Raw genomic sequence first — 11,965 nt, 5'->3', positions numbered from 1 at the left:
CACCTTCTAATTTTCACCCAAACTAGAATTACAAGAGGTTATGCTGATGCCTCTATCAGCTCTTCAAAAAATAATTTTCAACTAGCTTATTTTGATAGTTTCCTACTTTGTTTCTAAGAAAGAAGTCAAGGCACTTTTTTTTTCAATAAATAATCTAGACCAGCACCAACCTTGAATATATTTGAACAGATTTAATAAATAGGTTCACTTTTTCCAAAAAGTGTCTACAAAATGTTTTAATCTGGGATTAAAAACATCTAAAAGTAAACAGCATACCATAATATCACCTTTAATCATAGAAAATTAATTTGGGCTATACAAAAGACAGCTTGAATTTATCCCACTATTTTGCTCTGATGCCATCTTTCCTACTTTGTACGTATTTATGTAAATCTCACTTGTAAAACAGGGTATTAGTTTCATTTTGTTCACATATTTTCGTTTTGCATCACTTGTTGCAATGTGTTTAGCCTTAGCTCACTTGAACTGGGTAAACACAGATACTCTGCAGCCGTGTTTAATGGCCTGTGTTTGGAGCAGGCTGCCCAAAGAAGCCGTGCTGGTTGTGACCTCAGAGACAGAAACCAGACTGGTAACACCCTGAGAGACCCCATCTGACCTCAGCTTTGAGGAGATGTCTGGATTAGAGACCTCCTGAAGTCCCTCCTAACCTTACTTGTTCTGTGTCTATATTAACATTTATTAATGTAAATTAATTAAAAAAACATGGTACAGAAATGTAATGGGAATATGGCTCCAGAAAATTAAAATAGTATAATTTCTGGGGTGCTGGGAGCCTCCATTTGCAAATCTGATACTCAGATTTATTTCTGACACTTTGAGTACTTACTGCAGGTTTTAAGTACCATGTTCAATGCTCTTTACACGGTACCAAACTGGAATTCCTAGCTAAGAAATAGAAGATGAAACAATCGGAAAATGAAATAATTCTTGTCTGTAAGATTTGTGATATTCTTAATTGCTGACTTTCCCAGTCCAGCAGTTGATAGTTTTTATTTAATTTTGCTATCCAAAGATCCCTACTTGCTTTGTTTCCCCTCCCTTACAGATCCATGAGCATATGGCAGATAACCTTTGAAATGGAGGCACAGAAGCAGCCTGGTTTTACAGCTGCCCCACCAGATGGACCAGTCCCAACCTCCTCTCATCAGCCTGCTCAGGGTTCTCCAGACCTCAGCGCTGGCAGCGTGTTTCCTCAACAGGAACAAGCACTGTCGCAGCCCATGTATCTAAAAGCCCTCACCATACCTCTGTACCAGCCCGTTCCTGCAGGATGCTTTCAGCCACGCAGTCACCTGGTGGCTGCCAGGAGCTGTGTGAATCTGGACAGCAATAGCATTCCTCTAATCCTGAACCCACTTGTTCCTTCAGAAGGCACAGATCAGCCTCAGTCCATTCTTCAGAAACAGCTTGGGCAAACTCTAACGTTGACCATAGTGAGCACTTTACCGGTTTTATCGTCCCCAAATTCTTGTGTAAATGCACCTGCTGGAAGCCCAGGAAAATCAAAAAAAGCTGGGAAATATATCTGCAAACACTGTGGACGAGATTGCTTGAAGCCAAGTGTCCTTGAGAAACATATCCGCTCGCACACAGGAGAGAGGCCCTTCCCGTGCACCACTTGCGGTATTGCATTTAAAACTCAAAGCAATTTGTATAAACACAGAAGAACTCAAACCCACGTCAACAATACCAGACTGCCCTTGGATTCTGACAACAGTGGCATATCGGAGCAAATTGAGAAATCAACAGAGAACACCACATCAAATCGAGGCAGCAAACTACTTAGCGGCACCTGTGAAGACAAGGGGACACAGATGAAACAAGTGAGTTCAGAGACCAGTGCTGCAGCAGGCACTGGGAAACTTCCTAATGACCTTTCACTGCTGGCAACAAACAATTTGTCATTTGCTTCAGAAACTCAAGAAACAACGAATCAATCCTTTAGTTCAAAGGCTAATCAGGAGGGTCCTGAACGAGAACCTCGAAGTTTATCATCTCCAGGAGCTTTGCCAAATGATCAGTACCAGAGAAAGAAGATCCAGGAGCAAAGAAGTCCAACTGCCAATAAGCACATTCAGTTGCAAAGGCAGCAAGCAACCTCTTCAGAAAAACAGTGGGATTACAAGCCATTTGACTGCAAGCTAAAGAAGTGTGAGAGCACTGACTCAGGGTATCTGTCACGCTCTGACAGCACAGAACAACAGATGGCACCACCCAGCCCGCTGCACAGTCTGTGTGAACACAGCACAGAACTGGAAAACGAAACTGCCTTCAGCAGCCTAAGGTGTGCCTCCGGAAGCACTGCAAAGCCAGATGTAGCTGACAAAGCTACAGCCGTGATGCTAGAGAAAAAGAGGCTGGAAGAACACATCTCAAAACTTATTTCTCATAACAAAAGCGTGGTGGACGATACCCAGTTAGACAACGTTAGGCCCAGAAAAACTGTCCTCTCCAAACAGGGGAGCATCGACCTGCCAATGCCTTATACATACAAAGACTCTTTCCATTTTGACATCAGAACTTGCGATGTAAACAGGAAAAAGAATCTTGCCCTTTGTTCCGCGAAATCCACCTTTGCACCCATAGAAAAATGCAAGCCGATGTTTTTTCATTCGGTCCCCACTCAGTTCTCCACCACGATTGACACTGTGCCTGTCACACGGAGCAACTCCTTGCCGTTTTTGGAGGGCACGCGAGTGGTACATGACAAAGCAGGCTGCTCAAAGCCACTTTCTCTTAGTAAGCAGTCTGTAAATCCAGACACTGCTGTTTTGCTGCCTAGCAACAATCTTGCTGCAAATTCAGTGGATTTTCCTAATAGCCATCCCCGAGCTCTCGTCAGACAAACAGCAGTGGATGATTTGCCACTAAGTAATGTGGTTGATCATCCTCCTGTGTTGGAGGAGTTGCAAGGGAATAAAAAGCTTGGGGCTGGAGAAGTAATCAGTGCTAAAAATAAGAAACACAATCAAAGGAAGTTAAAGATGTTCTCTCAAGAAAAATGGCAAATGTATGGAGATGAAACATTTAAGAAAATCTACCAAAAAATGAAAAGCAGTCAAAATACCAAAATTAAAGAAAAAGGGAGTAAGATTACAGATATTGCAAGCTTCACTCCTGATTCAAAGGAATCAGTCAGCACTACTGAAATTACTGAGGAAAGAGATGGCAGGAGCTCTGTCAGTGACAGTATTTCCTCCCTTGTGACAACAGGTTTGAATACTGGTAAACCAGAAACCTGTGCTAATGGTAATCATATTCCACAGAATGTGTCCTCCGAGGAAACTGCAGACAGTTCAACCCACATCATGGAGACATCACATCCAGTAAACCCTAGTGCACATACTGCAATGAGCAAAACTTCTCAAGATCTCTGTGGCAGTGACACAGATAAATACACAGATGGCAACAGCACATTACCAGCTCCAAGCAGTTGTGAGCTGAGGCTTCAAAATGCTCAGTGCCAGCTGAACACTAACAGAAGGAATGATGACTGCTTGCCAGTACAGAGGAGCAAATGGGAAAAACCAAGTCCTGGGAAAGAATCCAGTACATCTGAATCAGATCGTAAAAGCATTTCAAACAATTATGGAAACCATAGCAGGAATATGGGAACCGGCCAGCATGCCCTGACTGGGGGTCCATTTGCAACATGGGTCCATTGCAACAACAACAGAGAAGCTGCAGGGAAATCCCAGAATTTACCGTCAGAAAGAAAAAAGCTGAAATTTGAAGTGGAGAAGACAGGAAAGATTATTTCAGATTCCTGCCCTGGTCCCAGTAGTGAAAACAACGCAGAAAATGAAGCAGAGAGAGTTTATTGCACCAGCACCCAGTGTCTTTCCACAGCACTGGTTAAATTCTCCAGTCAAGCAGAGGAACAAAAATTAAAGACAGGAATTAATGAATCCACTGGAGGTACTCAGAATGTGGAGAATATGGAAACAACCAAACTTCCCACAAAAGCTCTTAATTATAGTGATGGTAACCTTCTTTCACATTCAGCAGGTATCTCAAAAGCTTCATTTGTGGGATTCTTAGAGCCTGAATTAAGGGGAAGTGATTGCAATTCTTTTGCCTTGCACAATGCAACAGATAAAGATGTCAAAACATGTCTTGTGAAAACAGGAGCAAAAGTACCACTTCTCAATGACAACACTGTTGATGCGTCTTCTAAAAATCATCATCTGCAACCTGGTCATTTAACTCCAGTCCCACAACAACATCCCTTTTCTCCAAAATATCTCCTTAAATTGCCACAAGACAAGAGAGCCTCAGACTTGTCGCTTTTGATTAGGTCAGAAGAGAAGGTGACAGCTTGCACATCTGTGACAGACACCTTAACCACCCCTCCCTGCTTTTCCACCAGCGGATCACTCACTTCTCATTCCGACGATGTGTTTTGGTCCCCTTTAAAATTCGAAGTGAGACAAAAGGGCAGCAAAGGAGAACTACGATGGAATGGACGTGCAAACTGGAAAACTCCAGTATTTTGTTCAGCAGTCAATTCAGAAACAACAAGTATCTCATCCACAGCAGATAACACCTCTTATAACCAGAACTCCAGGCAGCAGGATATTATAAGAGATGCTTGGAAAAACGAACAGGACAAAAATGAATTAAATTCTCAAAGGCAAACGGAAGAGAAGTGGATGAGTGTAACTACTTCCTCTACACTGGCCCTAAAGAAGAAAATATGCTTTACTTCTATGTATACAACTGGTTTTTTCATATCAGCTGACATCAAAGAAGAGAGGGAGGTTTTACATCATCTTTGCTCAGGAAGTGACTCTTTGACAATGACATCAGCTTCTAGCAAGGGTGCAGAGCCAGCAGTCGCAGGAAGGGACGGAGGTGAAAGTCCTTGCATTCTTAGGGGCACTTCACCAACACCGTGGGATACGCAGCATTCGCAGAGCTCAGCAGACAACCCCACTTATTTTTGCCACTCTTTAGGTACTTTTTATTGCCACACTCTCACCACTCACCGTAAAGGATTCCCGGCATTACCCCACAACAATCTGACTTGCTACTCTGGAAGCTCAGCAGTACCGAGCACGAAGAGCACGTTCCCATCGCTGAGCGCTGAACCTCGACTGACGTGGTGCTGTTTGACAAGAAGCCTCCCCCTGCCTGCTCAGCAGAAGGGAAGTGCAGACTCTGCCTATTCCTCCCTGCACGCCTCTGACAAGGAAGCCAGCAATGAACGTACACCGTCGAAATGCGATATTTCCATTTTCAAAATGAAAAGTCTCAGCAAGACTGTGGCACATGGCTTAACAAACAGGAGTTTAAAAACATTGGTTTCGTCCTTTTCTAAGGGACAGCAGATGCAGGAGGTAATGTAATAATCCTACTTCCTTTCTCAAGAGTGTGTAATTGGCTGACCTCCCCCTGCCTTATTAGAAAAATAAAAGAAGTATCAAAAGTGTATTTATGGACATTTACAGGCATCTGTCAATACAGGATATACAATTTCTGGTTTTATAAGATAAGTTACATATTCATTTGATGCATGAAAAATACATACTTTTGTGTGAATATTTCTTTTACTTGGGAATATCAGTAGGAATTCTGTCTAGTGAGAAGAGGGTCTTTCTATTTCTTGATTTTTTTTCTTTGCCCTTTTCTTGTTTTTTTCAATGAGTATATTTTGTATTCTGTAACAGCATATGTATTTCACTGTTTTCATTTTAAATGAATATTTGAATTAGAGTAGGACTTAAGGAGACCGTTAATGTCAAGAATTTATGATGGAGAAACTTGGAGTCAAAGACAGACTGTGTGCTAGATCTCTCATCATTTAGATACACTGAAATATCAACAAAACCAAATTGCATTAATACCCTGGAAAGTGCTTAAGGCTTGAAAACTGTTCTTTTTTAGGTAAGTGAAAACAGACTGGCCTATCTGTACAGATCCTAGAACAGCTCTGTGAGACTAAGCTTACTTTTTATATAGGAAGAAGTATACAAAAGAACATACACTAATTCTATATAGATCCACAAAAGTAGTGAGTTGTCTTAATTTTATTTTATCGAAGTAGATGGACAAAGTGATTAGAAAAAACTAACACACAATACTAGGAAAAAATCAGAGTTGTGCTATTTAACTACTATGCTATTCAGTGCTATTTAAAAAGAGCATAGATTCCCAATCTCTCAATTAATGTAATTCATAATTTTCCTGTACTTCATTTTTTCCAGTATTCTCAACAGCTAAGCTCAGCAGTTCCTGGTGGTGCTCTCAAAACTATTTCAGAGCAAAAGAAGACAGTAGTTTGCAAAAAGGAAAATCTCTCAACAAATAAACTCAAGAGGAGTCACAAACAGAAAAAGATTAAAGTCACCCCAAAATGGTAAGGAATACGGTTTTCAGCATCCCTCGATACAGACATAATTTTGCTAAAATGGATGTAAAAAGTCAACAGAAAATGAAAAGTCATCCCCAAAATTCAACAATTCAATTGTCAAAATTGGGGAAAAAATAAATCTCTCCGAAGGAGCTATTCCCACCTTGCAGCAGTTCCCCAATGGTAAACTACAAACCCATCAATATAGCGTTTACTGTCAGGAACAGACTTTTCTGAGCAAAACAGACATATACGAAAGAAAGACACCAAAGTCAAGCTGGTCAGTTGACTCTCACTGTGCTTTAGAAATGATTCATATCTGCCAAAACTGTCAGCATTTACTTTTGTTTGAAGGGAACCTAAATACTTGGGGTTTTAATCCTGTTACAGCTAAAAGGAGAGCGTGAGACCCTTTTATCTCAGAAGATCTATACCCTGAACTTGCATTCTCAAGAGGATGCAGAGGACTAAGTATCAAGTTCTAACACAAACTAACAAACTCATCTGTAGTTTAAAGGATAGACTGGTTCAAATAAAAAGCAGGAAGAATTTGAGCATAAAACTATCAAAGACGCATTGTGTCAATCAGCACAGTTTCTCCGCATTTAATGGGAGTTGGTATCAGTGGCAAGTTTGGCCTCTAATCTTTCGAGAGTGTGGAGTAGCAGAACATCTGATGAACGGCTTCAATAAGAAACCCAGATTGTGTGCATGCATCCCTCTTATTTTATTTCATGACCAAATTCAGACAGAGCAACTCCCGTGTGGACAAATTGGTGTCAGTAACTTAATCACCGTGTCCAGCTTGGCAAGAGCACTGCAATTTTGAAGGGTCATAAGAACAAAAACAAGACAGAGGTCTAGGTTATCTGGTCTGGTGACATTCTTCTAGGACATTTTTCTAGTTTGGTTTTCGGGTGGTTTTCTGGGTTTTTGGAGTGGTGGTGGTTTGTTTGTTTGCTTGTTTGTTTTCACCTGTTGGTGTCAGAATTTATTTATTTGGGTGTATCAAATGACTGCAGGGACTCAGTTGAATACAGGGTCCTGAAAGCTCAGGCTACAAATATTAGTAGCTAACTGGCCACTGTGTTGATCATGAGATACATTTTCCCAATACACCCAACACCTGAATAAGCACACTCTTTTAGATTCACTTATTGCTCTGTGTATCAGTATACACAGAGTATGTACACAGAATATTCTATCAGTATAGGAATGGGACCTTCCAATGTACTTTAGCCTCAATCACTGAGTTACTGAAAGATCTGGCTAGAGTCGAAACCAAAGCAGCGTTAGATAATTCCCTATCAGTTTTCTAAATAACTGAAATAACTCTGTTGTTAAGTAGTGACGATGAACAGGTAGCACATAAGAAGTGAAGTGAAAAGTAAAAAAGCCAACAACTATGCAGTCTCAGGTGATTCAAGTCTTTATGAAGTATGCAGTTTTAAAATTCCAGATACAGGAAAAAGGATCCTTTATTCCTGAATCCTTTTCTTGTACCAAACCAAGGGTTTACTGAATCCTACTGAGGAAAAATCTAATTAAAGTAATTGTGGGTCTCCTGGTTTTCTTTTGAGTTGACATAAACAAATCTCCTCCACAGTAGTAAATTGCTGTTAGGCTTAAATTTACCTGATGATGTGGTATTATTCTGCTCTGGCTGCTTTTAAATCCCACACACCTGTTTACCCTTTCAATGCCACTGGCAATGCAGGTACAGAGGGAGACACACACATGGATACGCTCAGTGGAAAATGAACCGTCTAAGCAAGCGGCACTGTTTTCCAAACAGAACACTGAATGCTTTGAAAAAGGGCTTTTCATCACAACCCTGTAAATTTAATAAGAGCTGCCATTCTCCTCAGTCAAAGCTACAAGGTAAGTATTTGGAATATCTTTTAATCTATTGAATGTTTATTTTTTAAGAGAATGAACATTAGCAGTATCTCTAACACGGAAGTGCAAAAACACTGTTGGGCTTCAGGACATTCTGCGAGTCAAAATACAAACACCTCACACATTTTCCGAACTGGACGCACCATGATTCTCATACATGTACTTGCAAATGTGAATTTGACAATTAGGAGGATGTTTTAAAAAGAAATAACTCAAAATAACCTTCCACTAGAAGCCTAAACAGTTTTAAGATGGATTTTTATGTTTCTGAAGCAAGATTGTATGTTCGCAGTGCGAAATGAGTCTGGTGCGTTGACTTGCTTCCTGTGTTTCAGTGACCACCACCACAGTTTAATTAGGGGTATTAATGCAAATTATGTTTATGCCACAACCATCTTGGAAGCAGGAACAATACCTTGTGTCCGTTCATGCAGATAAGAATAGTTATTCCTTTGCAGGGCATTACTGGCCAATAGAAAAACCCCCAAATCCAAACACATCTGCAGATAATGAGAAAATATATCAGGCTTAGAATAAAAATTTATATTAAATAGTAAAAAAATAGAAGTTAGTTCAGTGACATTATGAGAAATTTAGGAAGTTTAGTAAATGAGGGAATAAAAATCAAAGTAAAAGTTTCTTCAACCTCTTTTCAACAGAAAATTACCTACACCAGCAAAAAGACACATCTTGTTCCACCTCAGACAAGCCACTTTGCAGAAGGAAAAAAGAAGGGAAGAATAAGTCAGGAATATTTTCCCATGCTGAAAATCTAAACCATGTTAAAAAAAAAGACAGAATGGATGAAAAAGTAGGTATTGTACCTTAATTCATATATTATTTCTTACTAAAAGAAAAAATACATTGGTAATTGAAACTTGAATTGTATTCAGCTGTTTTAAAGTTCAAATTGAGACTACTTTGGATCACAAATTTTGTTTAAAAATGTGTTAAAGCTATTTTTTGGGTCAGAATAGAATGAAAAGTTGCTAATGTTAGAATTAGCTTTTTTAAAAGAATAATTAAACTTGCACCCATTGAAAAGGATACGTCTCACGCTTGCTGTCAGAGGATCCATAAGCACTGACGTTGGAAGTGCCAGCACATGTTACACAGAGTACCCTGAGACAGAGCCAGTAAGCTTGAAACTAGAAAAGCATGGAAGACAGCAATGGCTCTGGAGCAGTGGGAGGAATGCGTATGCAGTGTCACAACTGAGTTTCTTTAGCCCTTCGTGGAAGCCAGTGCTGCTGTGGTTCCAGTGCTGCCGATAGCTGCGCTGGCTGGGAGGGTACCTGGACATATCTGCATGTGCTGCAAACAACGCTGCTGTGTGCAGTGTCAGCGTGGTTCTGGGACAATCCTATGCTCACCCTAATTACGCTTTTCCCTAAACACTGGCCACACTTGAAGACAAAAGCTACTGAGCCAGGCTGCTGTTATGCAGCATGAACACTGGTTCTTCATGTAGCATAAGCAGTATCATAAGCAGGAACCTAATCCTTGAAGTGTTGTTGTTTGGGGTTTTTTTAACTAAGGAATTTTATTTCCTACACACAATCACAGAATCATTAAGGTTGGAAAAGCCCTCTAATATCATCAAGTCCAACCGTCAACACAACCCCACCATGCCCACTAAACCATGTCCCAAAGTGCCACATCCACATGGTTTTTGAACACCTCCAGGGATGGTGACTCTACCACCTCCCTGGGCAGCCCCTTCCAGTGTTTGAAGGCTCTTTCAGTAAATAATTTTTAACTAATATCCAATCTAACCCTCCCCTGGTGAACCTTGAGGCCATTTCCTCTTGTCCCATCACTTTTACCTGAGAGAAGAGACCATCCCCCCCTTTCAGGTAGCTGTAGAGGGTGTTAAGGTCTCCCTTCAGCTTCCTCCAGGCTGAACCCCCCCAGTTCCCTCAGCCACTCCCCATAATTCTTGAGCTCCGGATCCCTCACCAGCTTTGTTGCCCTTCTCTGGACACGCTCCAGCCCCTCAATGTCCTTGTTGGAATGAGGAGTCCAAACCTGAACACAGGATTCAAGATGCTGCTTCACCAGTGCTGAGTACAGGGGCATGAACACTTGCTCCCTGGTATCTCACAACCTCTGACATGGTAATATTTCTTACAGACTTAACACAAACCTTTCCTTCTACGTTGCACAAACATCGTTGCAATATGTATGTTAAAATATCTTAATGAAAAGCACGTCTTCCTAGACAGTATGTAAGAATGCAGCTTGAAACCGCTAACCCCTATAATCTGTAAATTATTAGCATGGTCTGTTACCTAATCCAGAAGGAAATGCCTGAGGAAAAAATACATCCTTTGCTACACCTCCACACAGACTGGGAGAAAACAGATGTAACTTCATCTGAAGTAATGGAAAAAAAAAGTTGTGTAAATAAAGGTTGACATTGTGCTTAATTACTCAGTTGGTAAGAGTTATAGCAGAGGTAAATGTTTTCTACTGATATAGTTAACTTAGTTATCATTGCACATTTATGAAGGATGGAATTGCTCTGGATTGAAAATTATAAATATAAATTTCTTTTTTCCCCCTATTTTCTACAGGATATTTCTGGGCAAATCAGGGAGCACACAGGAGCAAGCTTCTCTTTTCAGAGCACTACAGCTCCTCTGGAAATATCTATGATAGCTCATTCCTTTCCATCCACAGCTAATACAGCCATGCAGCAAGTCGGCAGTGATGTGGAAATCTGCTGTTTTGTGTCACGACCACTTGTGCTTCAGCGATCAGTGCCAGGGGAGTCACAGCCGAACGTTCAGAGTGACTCGATGACACCTTCTTTCCGGTCTTGCCTGTTCAATTTTACAAATACAGGCACAGGTGACCAACTTGACAGCACAAACTCAGCGACTACTCGTCCTCTTTCCTTACACCACGGACCAAGCCAGGAACACACACTAGACACAGAGTCAGAGAATCAAAGACCCAGTGCATTAGACCTGGTGATCCAGGCCTCAGGAAAGGAGAAACCTCCAATGGAAGAAAACACATATTCATCTCCAAAAGAAAACTCAGCTCCCAGTTCCCAGCCTGGATGCTCACGTTTATTAGGATCAAAAGCAGAGCCTCTTCCCGAGTCCGTCACAAGGGCTAAATTACCCAATACAGCATTCCCAGAGTGGGCAAACTTTTCTCAAAAAATCCTTGACCTTCAGAGAAGCACAGACAAGTACGGAACCCACCTGCAGCCAAGCAGCTATGAAAGGCCACATGAAACAGCTGCTACTACCTTCAGAAAGCCCCAAGTTACTCTCAGGTCCCTCGACTTCAAGACTTACTCTGCAACACCTTCCAAGACGTACAAAAAGAGAGGTTTAGAGATGATGAGGAAGCAAACCAGAGTTGAGTACGATGACACTAGCAGCGATGATGAAGATAGGCTTGTTATAGAAATATAGCAAACAGGCTGCTACCAAGATGCTTGTGTGATGGCCCATTACAGAAGGAAATACCACAGAAGTTCGACCTGTATTTCTGAAGGACCTTAAAACCAGAAAAGCCATTCCTCCGTGCAATAGGCAGCATTCTTTTCTGAAGAGTCCCTTACTTCAAGGACTCAAAACTTTTTTAAAAAAGCTTATTTGAAGCAAAGAGGGAGCTGGTATCACACATTTAAATGCAAGTGGTAAAGCTGTGTTTATGAGGGGTTTCCAGCAT

The 11,965-nt window shown here is 41.1% G+C and overlaps 1 protein-coding gene across 1 annotated transcript; it reads left to right on the top strand.

Moving 5' to 3' along the window:
• Nucleotides 1-1,100: 1,100 nt before the first annotated feature.
• LOC104535939 (zinc finger protein 831-like) lies at nt 1,101-11,706 on the top strand. The gene is made up of 5 exons (XM_010185141.1): nt 1,101-5,363; nt 6,243-6,382; nt 8,094-8,257; nt 8,935-9,086; nt 10,852-11,706. Exons 1-5 carry the CDS (start codon nt 1,101-1,103, stop codon nt 11,704-11,706), a joined length of 5,574 nt encoding a protein of 1,857 aa, XP_010183443.1.
• Nucleotides 11,707-11,965: the final 259 nt, after the last annotated feature.

This window comes from Mesitornis unicolor, unplaced genomic scaffold (assembly GCF_000695765.1).
Source record: "Mesitornis unicolor isolate BGI_N332 unplaced genomic scaffold, ASM69576v1 scaffold18195, whole genome shotgun sequence".
NCBI classification, from domain to species: domain Eukaryota; kingdom Metazoa; phylum Chordata; class Aves; order Mesitornithiformes; family Mesitornithidae; genus Mesitornis; species Mesitornis unicolor.
The sequence above is the reverse complement of the archived record's forward strand: the minus strand, read 5'-3'. Positions and strand labels throughout refer to the sequence as shown.